This window comes from Ylistrum balloti, unplaced genomic scaffold (assembly GCF_031769215.1).
Source record: "Ylistrum balloti isolate Yb309-2 unplaced genomic scaffold, AGI_CSIRO_Ybal_v1 Utg370640, whole genome shotgun sequence".
Taxonomy (NCBI): domain Eukaryota; kingdom Metazoa; phylum Mollusca; class Bivalvia; order Pectinida; family Pectinidae; genus Ylistrum; species Ylistrum balloti.
Genome location: NW_026782390.1, coordinates 143,292 through 159,955, shown reverse-complemented (window position 1 = coordinate 159,955; position 16,664 = coordinate 143,292). Strand labels below are relative to the sequence as shown.

Genomic DNA, 16,664 nt, shown 5'->3' with positions numbered 1-16,664 from the left:
TACAATTAGGTCTTACCCTAAAAGAACTGGTACAAGTGTGTGGTGATATCGAAAGAAATCAAAAGAAAATCATATGCTTTCCATCTAGACTTTACGATGAAAAATGTCGATGATCCCCGTATTTTCATGTGTTTTCGTGTTCGATCTCAGTTACTGACATCATAATGTTATTCTTCATCTTTTGTTTTCAAAACACTCTTTTCTCCAGCATGCTGTAGCTCCATACGTCTTCAGAGTTAGATACAATAGAGCCAAATCAAGAACAAACTGTGTAATATAGCTATTTTATGCTTCTAGGGCTCACCAGTGAGGGATATTTTAAGAGAAATTGTTGTTGTATTTTGTCAAACTGTTATTTTAGCAACCTATCAGAGGGTTTGCTAGTTTTTTACTGAACTGCGTCTAGGTTATGATAAAAGTTTATTCCTAAAGAATTGATCAGTTGACGGTTACAACATCGGTGAACGGCAGTTAAACAAACAAAACAGAACCTACCTTTACAACATATCTTCATGGACGAGTTAAGTGGTCACGCCCTTTCGTATCAGGCTGAGACAACGATGGTCAATTATGTTACGGATAAAACAGTTATCATAAAACGATCAAGTCTAGTATGGTGATTAAATGTTATGCTACCTTGAGAACTTGAACGTTTGTTTATAAAATTACATGATGATTGAATAGTTTTTATCTACATTAAGGATAAAAAGTCGATCATTGTCAAACGGGGTCCCTCTATGTGTTAAAGGTGAGATATTTGCATGATGTATTTCAATTACAAAGTACGTATGTGATAAAAACCTGTGACAACTGTCTGACGGAATTCATAAACTCACACGATAAGAAAGTGTGACAGTTGTCTGACGGAGTTCATAAACTCACACGATAAGAAAGTGTGACAGTTGTCTGACGGAGTTCATAAACTCACACGATAAGCAGTTGTCTGATAGAGTTCATAATCTCACAAGATGAGAAAGCGTGACAGTTGTCTGACGGAGTTCATAAACTCACACGATAAGAAAGCGTGACAGTTGTCTGACGGAGTTCATAAACTCACACGATAAGCAGTTGTCTGACGGAGTTCATAAACTCACAAGATGAGAAAGCGTGACACCTGTGTGACGGAGTTCATAACCTCACACGATAAGAAAGCGTGACAGTTGTGTGACGGAGTTCATAAACTCACACGATAAGAAAGCGTGACAGTTGTGTGACGGAGTTAATAAACTCACACAATAAGAAGTTGTGACAATTTGTTTGAGTGAGTTTATTTACGTATACGATAAAAAGTCATGGCAGTTGTTGAATGTCGTAACGACGAGAGAGTGACACATATCTAACTTTTGTCTTTGAGCTTCATTTCCATAACAAAAGCGATAGTATTGTTGAGTTTTCGACATGAAAATGTAGGAAAAGTAGGTATTTTTCATATAGGTTTATAAACCTGTAATTTGTGTTATAAGATACAGAGAAGTGTGGGAACATGTTGGTATGTGTATGTTGTTCTTTTTTTGGCGTTTGCATAGAATTTCAAATAGAAGTTCAAATAGCTAAAACACTAATAACCGTATCGCTTCTCTCCCTCTCTCTGCTTTCCATATCTAGAAATGAAAATATATCCTGTCCCTGTCCTCCCCTGACCTCAGTGACTACTCTATTCCTTTGATTGCCGAGTGTGAATCTAACGGTATAATAAGTCATATTTTCTATACTCTCATATCTCCTTCGTAGATAATTCAAGCTTTTTATCTATTTTAAACATCTTCTGTTTTCAGGTAAAAATCCAAACTTAGGTCACAATGACCATTCTAAAGACGTTCTGTCTTTGTTGTCTTAGAAAAAAAATCTTATCAAAAGTGTGTGTGTTCGAACTTTGATGTAGTTTGTGTTACTGGAATCCCATCGATAATAGCAGGTGATAATATACCCCTCAAGCGTTATATTCTTGTACCGTAAAGATGATGCAACTTGGGTGGAGAGATGAATGTTTACACTTCATAGGCAAATGTCTTAGATCTGACTTCGAATTCAAGATAGGAAACATGTTATTGCAAAGCCAGTTAAAAAGAAAAATAAGATCTTTCCAATCAAGACCAATGGCATAACTTTCCAGGTTTATCATTCTTAAATAATTTGCAGGTTGAAAATTAAAATGAAAACAAAACACAAATCTGAATTCCTTGACTCGTATGTTACACATTCTTAAAAAATTATATAACATTATTATTACAATTCTTACATTAAATGCTTCTTAAGGAGAGAAAATCTACCTTATTTCATTTAAGAATAAGTATATATCTTATCCTACTTCAGTATTACAATCATTTATATTGTCAATTAATGATAAGGATATGCACATCCATCGTGGATATTAGGTTCTTACATTTCACAAGAATTAATTTTTTTCTGAAGTTTCATTTCTGACTCGTCTAGTTCGTCAATCTAACCTTTGTCAAAGCTTCTTACTGCATTTTAAAGTCAGGAATACACTCTTAATGCGACACGTGTGGAATCAATGGTAAGTCAATTGTGAAGGACTTCAAGGAGCTTTCGGCCAATTCTTTACTTGATCGATTTTCTTGAGCTTGGTGGTACTGTCTTCCAACAGACTGTGCCCCTCTCTTGCCCGACTTGTTTTGTTTTCATACGAGTCTAATTTAATCAAACAGCTGGTCAAAACAGATCATAATAGCCTTGCAAAGTCCTTACATTTCACATTCAGACATATTGATGACGTCTGGTCTTAAATAACAAGAAGTATTTTGACTATGTCCATCGTATACACCCACCAGAAAAGGAAATCAAGGACACGGCAGACTCTTCTACATGAGTCGCTTACATCGATCTTTTCCGAAAACGAAACCAACGTGGAATGCTTTTAACAAACTTATAAGGTGATTTAAGCTTCCTGTTGTGTATATTTGGATAGTAACACTACTGCATCCCCAGCCAATGGCTGATGACGATAAGTGAGAATATTTTTTTTTCTTTGTGCGATAGGAAGCTGGACGTGTTAACAGCCCATTTATAACACAACTTTCGTAAAACAGAAAACTAGTATTGCCTAACAACAGATTATCATCATCCAACCTATCTTTTCCAAATACAAACTCAAATTCAATACACCTAGGGTAAAATGTGAACAAAGGAAATATTTACACGGAGTCCATGTAAAGTTAAGAGTAAAACATCTTCTGCTTGTTAGAAGACATCCGCCATGTAGACCTTGGTTAATACAAGCAAGTAATGCCACGTTTTCAAATGAGAACAAGATATACAACAACGAAACCAACAAGTCAAACCACGTGCATCAAATACGTCCAGGTTAATGTCACACAAAGAAATAGAATATTTCTCAATGAGATCACCATGGTGTCTCTACATCTTTCCCATAATTTTCTGTATCTTTTGAACCCTTGTTACGAGTTTGTCACGAATATCGGGATAATGGGAACAGGCCCTTGAATATCGAATCAAATGTGGCATGTAAATGCCATAGGTTGGAGATGCAATATATTCATATAATGCAAACACTTGCACGATTTCTAAAATCAATTTAGATGAAAAGGGTATATGAAATAATAATAATAAACCGAATACTCGATTACTTTTATTAGAAAAATCAAATGACAATAAATCCATGTTAGGGATAAAACAAAGGATAAATGAAAGAGAAGAACATGATAAATAAAGAACAAGCTGAATTGTCGAACAAAGTCACGATGAAATGAAAATAAATGAACACACAGGAACAAGAATGACACTGACCATATTTTATAGGCTGTTTAACATACTCACCAAAATGAAACTGATATTGAAAACCTTTGTCCGTTTTATGTGTCCGTGGAAAATGGACTCTACATATATGCACATAGTACAATACTTGTGCATTCTAATAATAGCTCTTTCGACAATAATAACATCGAAGTAAAGCATATGTTCTATTGACTCAGAAAATGAGGATGGTTTTAACTCAAAGATATATGAAGTTCGATGTCAACTGGAATATGATGGCGGGCAATGTTCGTAACTGTCTGATTATACCTAGTTGTTTGAAGTTCCTGGGGCTCCACAATATCTTGCACAACAAGATACATGAAGTTTCTGATGTTCCAGAATATCAAGAACATAACGATATCTAAAGTTCCCAGATAAGATTTTGTCATATCACTTTTCAGATTTTTTTTTATCATTGGCTTTCTTTCTTCCGATCACTAAGATCACTAAAATGTTTCTCTGTCGCCTCCCAGGCTTCAAATTTTAGGTTTTAGTGACGAGACCTTGAATGACGAAATAACTGTGTGATGCAGTTTAATTCATTATTTGTTGCTACTGTATCGAACTCTAAATTTGTTTTGAAAGATGCTATTTTTGTGTGTCTTTTGTACAGTATTCTATAAACATAAGGATGTACATCTCAATCAATGTCAAGTTTCATATCTGGATGTGTCAATACCTCCTCTATATTGGAGAATATGTATCGACGAAATATAATTGCATTGCATCCGAATATTGTTATGCACTTCTTACATTTGTATATAAAACAACAATTACATTCATGTTTCATCTCTCAGGACAGGTGGTTGTCTTCAGTCTTTGATGCATGGTAATCACATTCTTTCAGCAATTCATCCACCTATGTTGGTATCTATGCGTATATCACTTTTCGCGGCCGTAAAGACACTGTCTCATCTATGAAAAAACCTACATGAACTACAAGAGGAGAAAGGCCATGATTACTAGGAGGCCGAAGATTGGCGGAAGCCCCTTATTTGTCAGAGTCGTCGAGGCGTTGATGTCGCTTATCAGATTCTGCAAGGGTCCATTTCGGACGCCATTACAGTCTGTTCTCATTAAGGTTAAGAAGAGGTCCTCAAAGAAGGTGGCCACATCGGTATTACATGGAGACAGGACTGAACCAGAGGTACAAAAGGTGACGTTCTTGACTGGTCTGCATATAAAGATAAGCACACATTTTCACCAAACATGTGGTAATGCTGTTCGAAAACTATACGTCTATCATTTAGGACTACGATTGAGAGAACAGAAAAATAGATTTGCAATTGAAAGGAGTGGTATTTTGAAAGAAGTCATAATTTAAGAAAATATAAAGATTGAAAGAAAACAAAAACAACATCAAATTAACAACATACACATACAAGAAGAAAACAAATTACGGTTAGAACTCGATGGAATGTTGTTGTTGATGTTGACTAATCTATCTACATACGTACCCGCAATAGGTCATCCTGTCTTTGGCGGCGTCCACTCCAATAGAGGATAAGTTGAAACCCACAGCCGCCAGTGCTGCGAAGCAGCTAGTTATGTTTTCCCCTTTAGGAATTAAACACGGTATCATTTCTTTGATATCTAAATGAAGAAGAAAAACTAATAGTTATCTCCCTTGCATCGAAACTGATTTTGGTATCAACAGAGGTTATAGGATATGACGGTTTCTGTTCCTAAATCTCATACATAGAAACATATTGTGAGATACAAAAACAGCTGTGCTTTATTATCATACAAGTCAACCAATTGTGTTACAAGCTGTTGTGATATTCGTGTTGAAAGGTGTTATTTCTCTTAACGTTCTTTGAATGTACAGAGACGAAAACTTTCCATGCTTTCTATTTTCTAAAAAAAACTTAAACAAACAAAAGAACAAAAATGTAACTTTGATATTGAAACCGACGGCCAAGCATACCTTGTATCCTAGACGGTTGACAAATGTATTGTGATATTGTATCAGCATAGGAGAACTGATTAACGTCAACAAGTGCCTGAATGAACTTGTCTATAGAGTTCATTGAGGACGGCAGTTCTTGGTAGACACACGTCAGGAGATCAGACAGCTCCCTTGATAGGTATGAATATGAGTGTATGAGGTATTTATAAAATAAACCATAATAGGGTTTTCATATACTGGAATGAGGTCTGTAAATCACATACAATGTTGAAGCATTGGTAGTAATGTAGCTTTAGCTTATAATCACATACAGCTTTATTAATGAAGCAAAACAGTGAAAACTGCCTACAAGGGAGTTTATGTAGCATAACAAAACACACAAAAAAGCAAAAATTTACGTCACAGACCAGAGAATAGTAAAATTTAACACTAAAATTCACCTAAAGGAATGATAAGATAGCAAAACAGTCAAATCATATAGAGTAGAATTTAATTTTTAAGATAATAGGAATAATAAGAATATAGGGGATTTAATATAGCTCACATAATCGGACATAAAAGAAATAAGTGTTTTTATTTAATTCTAAAATACATACATGAGATTTAATATATAAATATACATATATATATATATGTAAGTATAAATCACATATATGAATCACAATTATTGTCGCATTAAAATCAAATCGTAATAAAGGTACAATCTCATAAACGGATCAAATAATAGTTAATCACATACAGATGACGCTGTACCCAACCTGATTGTTAGCAATTATGGGGACAATGTTTCATTGATAACTTACCCACAATATACATCGATCATATTACTGATCAGCGTCTGAATATCTGCTGAAGATGGAACAGTAGCATCGGTAGCGAATTCTCTAATGACACGGATTGAGCTAGGCAGAGTTTGTAGAGCACACAACAGTGGAACTGCCATGACTGGATTATTTGTCCCCGCAGCAGCCAGCTTAGCACAATCGGAGGAGAGGAGATCGGATTCCACTTTCCGAATCGTTGTCCCCAGTTGAGGACTACAAGATTTTATCTGGATAGCCATACACCGAGAAACGTCACCCGCTATCCTGAAATATTTACAAATTTACCAATAAAAACTGTGAACTCAAATAAGGAAGTGAATATTATTTGACTATCGTTTCATAATGCCTCATACACTACACCGATTTCCGATGATATTCAATAAAATATACACTGACACTGAGATTAAAGCATAATGAATATGAACACTTGCTCTTTAGAAACCTAAATTTTGGGTTTGTTTTGTACTCATCAGTATGGCTTGAGGTTCCTTTACTGTTTACACTGCTCTCGTTTAGGAGCATGACATTACTAGCTTCGACGGAGTTGGACTGACAAAACTTTCACAGGAATGTCTGTATAAATCTTTTTCTGTTGTCACGTCAGTGTTTTCTTTACTATTTCGTTGAATATATACCTATGTTACTTAAAGAGATAAGTTTATATATTCTTACTGCGTGAAAGATAAGATGTATTTGTTGTAGTAAGCAAAGGATTTGCACTTGCTTCAGCATTGATATAATTGTGGAAACTCACGGGCAGTAGGTTTCGAGGTCCCCGAACATCATTTCTGGCCTCGATTGCTGGAATGTTGGGCCCGTATATGACATTAAAACACAAGCTGTCATCGGCACAGCCGCGTTTATTAGACAGTCCACGTTGTTAAATATATCTGAAAATCAATCATATATCGTTATCAAATGTTTAAATAATTTTTGTCTTACTTTTGGTACATAGTTCATACAAGCCACTTCAATTATTTCAAATGAATAGTATCCTGCTATTTTTCTGTTGGTTTATTTTAACAAAAAGGAACCAAATTCTGTCCTAATATAGTGCTATCTGTGTATCATGACACATGGTTTAAAGGAACAATGGATGACGACATACAGATGAGCTACCTACTACGATGATCCTTGAAGTGCTGATTAAAGGTAATATGGCGAAAAAAATCGTATGACAGATATTTCAATGTAAATATGTTCAAATGACATCCATAGGTGTAAAATTTGTTGCTAAGTACAAAGCATATATTAAACATGTTGAGATCATTTGACATCTTTTGATACGACTTTATCGTGTGATTAATTTCTGATAAATCTACCACATTGTCAAATTGTTTAAAGTTTTTCTGTAATGTTAATGAAATGTTTTATGATATAATGGAACGGAAGTTTCAAGCACGTAACCAGACGGGAGAGGAAAGGTTAATTTCATATGAAATAAATGTATATGGAGTTTATTCGTGATTACTATCATACTGTTAGTAAACTGATTATATCGATCATATTTTGCTGAATTATGAGTTGAAATGTTTGATCGATATTTGTTTCAAAACGATTACAGAAATGATTATTTTGTAGGTAAGGAAAAAACTTTGATTCAGATGAACTCGAGCTGGCAATAGGTGTGCACCGACGTGTCATCAGTAACTCGATATATGGTGTAGCTGATATTCATTTCATCGATATCGATATTAATAATAATTTTCTTGATTGATTAAAGGTGATTATGGTCATATTTCAAGTAAATTCACTTAAAACATGAGGACAACTACCTAATACCATGTACGATATGATGTATCTTACCTGCTTTTAGTTCACATATAGATGTCATGGATTGTTGCAGGTTATCCAAATTAACAAATGTCTTCAACATCAAATCCACAGGCCTCATGGAATCAGGTCCCACGCATTGTTGTATCTCTGGTACGCCTCTAACGGAGTAAAGTTAATTATAACTTGATATGACAACAACTCAAATGGTAAACTGTCAATGGTACACGACTGATCAGAAGGATAATGACAAACTAGAGATTATCCTTTACGATAGAAACAAAGTGTTGTCCCTAGGTTTCAAACAAATACATTGCCCCAAAAGCTGTCGTATTTTCACAAATGTTTTCCACACTTTACGCTTTACTGATAGCTTATTTGTACACTCCCGAAACGTGTCCAGCATTGCTTTCGAGTAATTAATATTCCTTTTCCAGTCAACAGTCTAATGATGCATATGTGACTTAGAAATAGTATTAAATACACTAATTCAATAAGCACTTTCTATACTTATGAAAAATGATTATTTTCTTATTGATAACAGGTCCAAGTTCTTTTGAAATAAAAAATAGTGTAAAATATGTCACCAGGTCCTCTGAATTTTAAACACGTCATAAAAGGGCGTAGATACAATGGAATGTTGAACTCATTAACCGCATAAACATGTCGGGATATATTAAGCGCATTAGTAAGTTTTCAAATCATTGTTACAGTGTTAAAGAAACAACAAAATAGAAGAATACAAATCTTCAGTAATACGTACTCGCAAAATTTGTCAAAAACGTTTTCTCCGATCTGAGTGGTAATATTCCTGACAAGGTCAGACCATTCCTCATTGAAGACCGAAGTCTGTAAAAGTAATCTTTCCCTACTTTGTTGATAGGAAGTCCTGGTTACGATTGTGGTATATAATGCCTTGTACATCGACGTGGTTGTCGCACTGCTCAACGGCGAGACAGTTGCTCCAGGTGAAAAAGGTGAGATAGGCGACGCAGGCGATACAGGAGAGGCAGATGAGACAGCAGTCATTTTAGACGAGAAAGGATTATCGGGTGTTGAGGTCATTCCAAACTGTCCTCCAGGAAGCAGACAGGATAGAGATTTCTAAAGCAAACACGAAAAAATGGTTTTATGATCACTAGCATTAAATCCCCTGACATACAAAGTTACATCACCTAACAAATACAGGTAGTTACATGCTATTTATAAAATCACTACCGGTATGAATAACATGATCGTTATATTTTCCACGTTTCACCGGAACAAAAGTTCACATAACACTAGCTATAGGTTTTATTCCAATACTTAATGAGAACTTGTCCATGTCTCGGCGGGCTTATCCTCACTTACTTACCATTATATCTAGTATTGACGTCTTGTAGGCATTACACACACAGGTCAGGAAGATGGAATCAAAGGTCGTACTGTGGACAGGAAATAAAGCTTGTAGGTAATGCAGTCTCAGATAAGAGAAACACATGGTAAAGAATAAGTAACATAGTATCTGATAAGGTGGGGAACATGTAACTGGTGAGTAATGTGGTGCTGTTAATGAGTGTCTTAGTGTAACAATAAATTGAAAGAGAAACTCAAGAGTAACATATTTGAGATAGTAAAGGTATAGCTTATGAATCTAAAAGTGCAGCTGAAGAGAGACATAACACCTGATGCGTAACATTGTATACAAATTTAATAACTTCATGCTTAATTAGGTGGTGATGAGTAATTAAGTATACACGAACGGTACCAAAATGTGAAACATATGGTGATGTTAGTTTAACTAAATAGTACCATAAAATGATAATATGATACCAATTAGAGCCTCAATGTGACTGAAGTGTATCATAGTAACAGAGAAATAGTGAAGTGTAAATGAGGAGTATTTTTTTCTAATTAAAGCCTCAATGTGACTGAAGTGTATCATAGTAACAGAGAAATAGTGAAGTGTAAATGAGGAGTATTTTTTTCTAATTAGAGCCTCAATGTGACGGAAGTGTATCATAGTAACAGAGAAATAGTGAAGTGTAAATGAGGAGTATTTTTTCTAATTAAAGCCTCAATGTGACTGAAGTGTATTTTGAAGTGTAAATGAGGAGTATTTTTTTCTAATTAAAGCCTCAATGTGACGGAAGTGTATCATAGTAACAGAGAAATAGTGAAGTGTAAATGAGGAGTAAATATTTGTTAAACTGTGAAATTAGGCCTTGGTAAGTTTGTAGTCTTTTTCCCAACATCATCCTTATTTAAACAAATAAAAGTTGTTTACACTAACCAAGAAATGATAAAGATGGTTGAAATATGGTGTTTCTGACCTGGTACACATTTTAAGTGGCGTTTCAATTTTTTCTTGTATATGAAAACGTAAATATAGTGTAATATGGTGCGTGTATTTCACGTTTGAACTTTGGCTCTATCCTATAGAAATATTATATATAATAGCAAGAATGGTTTAATTTCACTATGTATATTATATATCATAATCCACAGAGTTGGTATACATATTCACCAGTCTATAACACTTTCCGGTACTTCCTGTGGCGTACATGTTCCTTCCTGTGATGAAGACGTCGAGATAAAACTCATAAACAGCAGTAGAAGATATTTTCCGCCCATCTTCATTCTCCACTTATCAGCCAATATTGATAGCTAGAATATAATAAGTAATGAATTTGAAAAGTTAATTTTGACTGTATCTCCGATAATTTGTGAATAGGTTGAGATCAAAATATATAAATAAATATATTGCTAAAAAGAAATAATTCAATTTATTTGAAAGATTATTGTTTCTTTTGATATGTACAGTCCAACAGGTTAATGAACACAGTGGAATATTAGCTGATAATTAGCTGATGTCTATAAGTTTACTCAAACAAAAAATCTGTTATAAATATAGCATGTTCTATATGAACAGTCTATCAAAGTTAGAAAGGAAAACACAACTAGAGATCAATGACACATTTTTTTCAATAACACAACAGAACATACAAATACAACATATAAGAGAAACTTTCGCCGCAGTTAAATTTTCACTCGTATTGAGCATCGCCAAAAGGGCCAGATGAAAACCTGGTTAACGTCAGGTGTTTCAGTTTAAATAAACGCTTTTAATGGGTATCTTTGGACGAATTAAAAACCAGACGGAAATGAACAGTTTTAAAGCGAAGTCGGAAAAATCCCAGAGCAATTGTTTCACTGTTTTATGGTTGAATTATTGTCATAGTGGAACACAAGGATGTGAAGACTTCTGAAAAAAACTACTAATTTTGATAACACAGATGGTAGTGTGTAGCTTCTGAATAACTAAACTAAACTTTTCCGGTATGTAAATCAACTGTTACTTTTCTTTCAGTATTATAACTAAACATACAAGTAGTTTTTGTTTTGTTTGTTTGGTTTTTAATGTTTGTTTAATCTAATTATGTCAGTAGCCAACTGCGGAATCGTACAGTAATGAATTGTAATATTATCATGATGATATCGTCATACTTAATTAATGTTATTGAGAGTCAGCAGTGCAATACTGATGTTTCAAGCATTGTTGTTTGTTATCGTTTTACGATATTTCAATTATGCTGTTGCCTTTGGTCATGCTATGTATTCCTAAATATTGATAACAAGGTTGGTGTTATCAATTAACAAGTAAAGTTATTAATGGTAACTATTTCACAAATCTATCGTGTTACCTGTCATTAGAGTTGTCAACAGAAGACTGCGAACCAGTTACGAAAATCAATAGTCGATCAATCGGATATATACTTATCCCTTCGGGAGCCCCTCGTTATACATGGGCTGGCATAACATTTACCATGAGAGGAACACTTTATCAAAAGAAAGTAAGACATAACATGTGCTGTCTGCTGTCATTGTTATCAATTTAGGAAAACAAAACAATACCATCTTCTTTTTTAAAGAAAATAAAACCGTATGTCCGTCTATCAGTCGTTATATTACTATACTGAAAAATAACTAGTTGTCATGTTGTTTATAAATATAAGTATTGTTATTGAATCATTGTGTTGTTTATATCAAAATTATTAATAATAACTTCGATATATAGAGACATTTACATCTGTTTATTATCGTTGATTTTGGTTCTATTACCGTATTTACTGTAATTAATAATATGTTTTCATACATCGTGTTCTTAGGAGTATTTACCGTTACTTACCGTATTAATTATACACAAAAAATGCCCTTCGTAAATAGTTTATCTACCTATTCAAATCTTACTTCCAGCCGTGATGCCCATAAATTAAAAAAAAAGAAGATATTTTTGTTACCAATAGCCATGTCTTAAAATATTCGTCAGTATTCCAATTGTTTTTGTTTGTCAGTGGCAAGCGTATTGTTCTTAATTAAGTTGCTTTGTCTCATCTATGTAGCAACTTTAATTTTGAATCATATCATAGTGCTATCAGAATGTGATGACTTATTTCCATTTTTGTGTGGTTTAGATAATGCCTAACCTTTAAAGTTGGTGAACAATTAGTCATATTTTTGACAGTAAATGTGACGCAAGCACCTGTTACAATAAATTTCAAGAAACCTTATACGTCATTGATGCCTTTTAAATGGGAAAGCTAACAGTGAAAACATGCCCGGAGGCATAAGATATTCAACAAGGTAGGCGTTACATACCGACAACAAATGCACAGCATAAACAAGTAAATATATACTATTTTTAAGGCACACTATCACATATTAAAACATACTTACGTAAGCGATATAATCGAACGCATGCAGATAGGAATATTACGTAAAGTACAAGAGCTGTAGTCAATCTAGTGAATGTTCCACAAATGTTTCGATTTCTAACCGGCACATATTCATTGATAACCATATAGTCAGTATTCCAATTGTTTTTGTTTGTCAGTGGCAAGTTGTATCATGCAGCTTTTAGGCTTTTAAATTAATTCACCATAGTATGGCGGATTCTTAACTTAAACATAATACCTTGATCATTGTTGTAGCGATTACGGATTGTTTTAAAATTAATGTTCCCTTCAAACAATTCATATCATTTTCGAAATGATTTTTTCCATAATTGTGAAATATTACGCTAAAGTACAAGAGCTGTAGTCAATCTAGTGAATGTTCCACAAATGTTTCGATTTCTAACCGGCACATATTCATTGATAACCATATAGAGTCATGTCTACAGCGAAACAATACTTCAAAACTTACCTGCCCAGTTTGTGCGAGGTTCGCTCGTGTGACAAGGAGTGATTTGTAGTGTTATAAATTTATGTATTAGCTACTTCCTGCGCATGTCCCAACATAGACACTCCTGTCTTGTGACGATATGTTTTAATTGGAAAAGCATAACATGATTTTCGGTTTAGATATTACTACATCCACAAAACTATAGTTTACTTTATTTACTCCATTCCGAAAAAAGTACTCCAGAAAAGTAAAAGATATATATGTGATTGGAATTAAATTATATATTTCTGTGATACTAGATTACTGATATTTTACTACGTTGATCTGTACTGTCTATTTCATTAAATGCTTGAGAGGATAAAAGTTGCTTAATAACCAGTCCAGTATCTTAGTCTCCTACATAGACAGATATATTTAGTCTATGACCAGTTGTGTTGTGCATGTGTTATAAATTAAAAGGACTGTGTGTCACATCATAGTGTGCGATAGTGTTGTAACTGAATATTAATAAATATCTTTTCTCTCACTTTTACAAAATTTGAAGTTAAGAATAACAGCAGATATAGTGCAAATAGATGAAACCATGCATAGTAGTAGTAATTCTATACCAAGAGGTAGAGTATGTGTTATCCCACATACCCACACATTTATTTTATTTGTTGATTTGTCTTTGTCCTACCTCTTACTCTGACAGCGAAAATGTTGATACTGTAAATGCAGTGCCTAATATAGGAAACTATCTTGGTTACGTCCATGAAAAGGAAGAGCATATTTAAGAAGGATAAAAAAGAATCCTTTATCTGTAGTAGTGTCATTATTTGGCAATATTGCTTTTAACATATCCGTAGTATTTTAGCTCTATGCTTTCGTATGTAACGGAAATCAACCTACCGCAAATATTGTACGAGGTGCATTGCGGCAAAAATTTTAGCGCACACGCGCGGAAATAACACGTGAGAATGCGAGTGAGATACTGAGCGGATGCGATGTAATGTGTAGTAAACATGTTTATCCAGTAAGTATTGTCTATGTATAGTAATTAAGTGTTGGATGTTGGGAAGTTTTACCTGGCGCACTGGTCACTTTTGTACAGAGCGCTGAGAGCTTCAACATCGTCGAAGTATGATAATAGCCAGCCTAGCGACCATGAGAGGTAGCGGCACTAGAGCCTAGAATTGTAAATGTGAGTACTATGTGTAAATATTAGCGAAATTTAATATAGAACCTATTTCATAATATATTTGATTGAAGGCATGTTTTGTTTAAAAGAAAAGTTGATATTTTGGAGGTGTGTTAATTAAAATATCGGGCGTGGTCGATTTAATAGATAGGTGAATCCGAAGCAGCATAGTTTTAATGTGTGTGTTGATTTATTTATAGTGTATACTGAACGAATCAGTCTGAGGGCTCGGCGGACTTTTTTCAGAGTAAACCCTCTTCACACTGAAGAGGTAGGTATCTTCATATATGTAGTATAATTGGATACCTACTGTTATTTCTATATAATTTATACATTGATTTTACAGTTGTAATTAATATATGTATATTCAATATTTCAAACTAATGTAACTGACTACGATCAGAGTGATCTGGATATATGGTTATATTATATGGTTATCTTATCGTATGATTGTGTATTGTAGTAATATGATGTATTATATGTTGCAGGGGTTTTTTTTTATTGTATTAATAAAACTGTGAAGAAAAAGAACACGGGAGTTGTTTTGATGAGGTTAAAGACAACTATTACAAATCTACAACATATTTCAAGCAAGAGTTCCAAACGGCTTGCATCCCTCCACTGCTTTTCCTTCGCTGATATTGCTTTTTGTCTAAACTAAAGGAAAAGGGATTCCAAAGATTTATATCTATTTTTTCAGCTGCAGCTCAACCATTTGTTCAAAACCACATTCACCCAAAAATGTTTGGACAAAATCTAATCATTTCTGCAGAAAGTGGAAGATTTTCTAGAATTTGGTAAACTTAAGTTTTTGGGTCTTGCCCCTCGAACACTCTTTATACAAAATTAGCTTCCCTTCACCCAAGAATATTTTCCAAAATCCGCTAAAAAGCAAAGATGATATCGTTGGTTGGTTGGTTTGGCATGTTGTTACTTACATTTGAGATATTTCTTGAAACATTTCGCACACTGATACATCTACTGCCTATAAGTAAACCGATGATATTTGCCATTAAAACCTGAATCAATGTAATGAAAAAGTCTAATGTTTCTGACAGATTTATTGGCGATAACGCCCCTCTTAGAATAACTCTGCAATCTTCACACTTCTATTGTTGTAACAACAACGATGCACAATAGTGTGGAACTATAAATTGTGATATCATGTTATATCAATGTTTGTGTACGTGTAAATATATAAAAGGTCTATTACCCACCCCTGACCTCAGATGCACATGCACATTGTACTTGAAATTGGAAGTATTAATTTTAAGAACTTTTTAGTCTTGTACAGCTGGACCTTGGTATAGTAGTATTGTTGTTGTGGCTGCATCACACGTCTGTTTCGGTACAATATGCCTCCACTTACCACAATATTTCAGACAATCTATTTTCTTGAACTTAGTATTTTTCTCTCACTATAATTATAGATTTTCCCCTCAGCACTTTTGGAAATAAATTACAAAACTTCAATATTAAAGATAACATACAAAGAGTGTCGTTTATTTTTCTTTTAAATGCGCAAACAATTGGAGTGTCTACGAAGTCGGCTATCATCAAACCAAACATTGAGGGTTGATCAATTCAAACCCCCAAATAAAAAGATTATGCAAATTTTAATGCATGTACTGTGTATGAGAGGTGGATGAAAGTGATTGGATAAGAGTGACCCACACTTTGACCCTGCATGACCCTGTCCTTGCACGTGAAGTTTCCCAAATTTTCTGACCTGAGTGCAAATTCGGATAACTGTGTGCAAGGCCGCTATAATTTTAACAACATACATCCTGTGAATCAGTATCAGTGAAAACCACGAATGAATCTCTCCAACGTTTGGGTGTGTGAAGCCGATATATGTATGACTCAAGTTGGTATTTGTTATAGATCCAAAGTTGAATTACCTTAAATAACTGAGACATAATGAAGAAATATACCGTGATCCTAATTTTGTAATGATGGAAATTGTTCTTAGCTCGTTGTTTTCTATTCAGCTAAATGTAATGATTTACATAAATCTGATTGAACTAAGTAAAAGATT

The 16,664-nt window shown here is 34.2% G+C and overlaps 1 protein-coding gene across 1 annotated transcript; it reads right to left on the bottom strand.

The window, feature by feature from the left end:
- Positions 1 to 3,597: 3,597 nt before the first annotated feature.
- On the bottom strand, positions 3,598 to 13,491 carry LOC132557189 (uncharacterized). The gene is made up of 10 exons (XM_060221685.1): positions 13,468 to 13,491; positions 10,790 to 10,929; positions 9,638 to 9,707; positions 9,047 to 9,387; positions 8,317 to 8,444; positions 7,265 to 7,400; positions 6,490 to 6,774; positions 5,705 to 5,856; positions 5,235 to 5,370; positions 3,598 to 4,951 (listed from the first exon to the last, which is right to left on the bottom strand). The coding sequence occupies exons 2-10, from the start codon at positions 10,900 to 10,902 to the stop codon at positions 4,714 to 4,716; spliced, it is 1,599 nt and encodes a 532-aa protein (XP_060077668.1). The 5' UTR covers positions 10,903 to 10,929; positions 13,468 to 13,491; the 3' UTR covers positions 3,598 to 4,713.
- Positions 13,492 to 16,664: the final 3,173 nt, after the last annotated feature.

What these genes read in the sequence shown, in the direction of transcription:
- LOC132557189 (XM_060221685.1), bottom strand. Translation starts at nt 10,902, where the DNA reads ATGAAGATGGGCGGAAAATATCTTCTACTGCTGTTTATGAGTTTTATC. An exon ending in GTTTTTGACAAATTTTGCGA is followed by an intron (nt 8,445 to 9,046) that starts GTACGTATTACT and finishes TTACTCCGTTAG; the next exon opens with AGGCGTACCAGAGATACAAC. An exon ending in GACAGGATGACCTATTGCGG is followed by an intron (nt 4,952 to 5,234) that starts GTACGTATGTAG and finishes CTTTATATGCAG; the next exon opens with ACCAGTCAAGAACGTCACCT.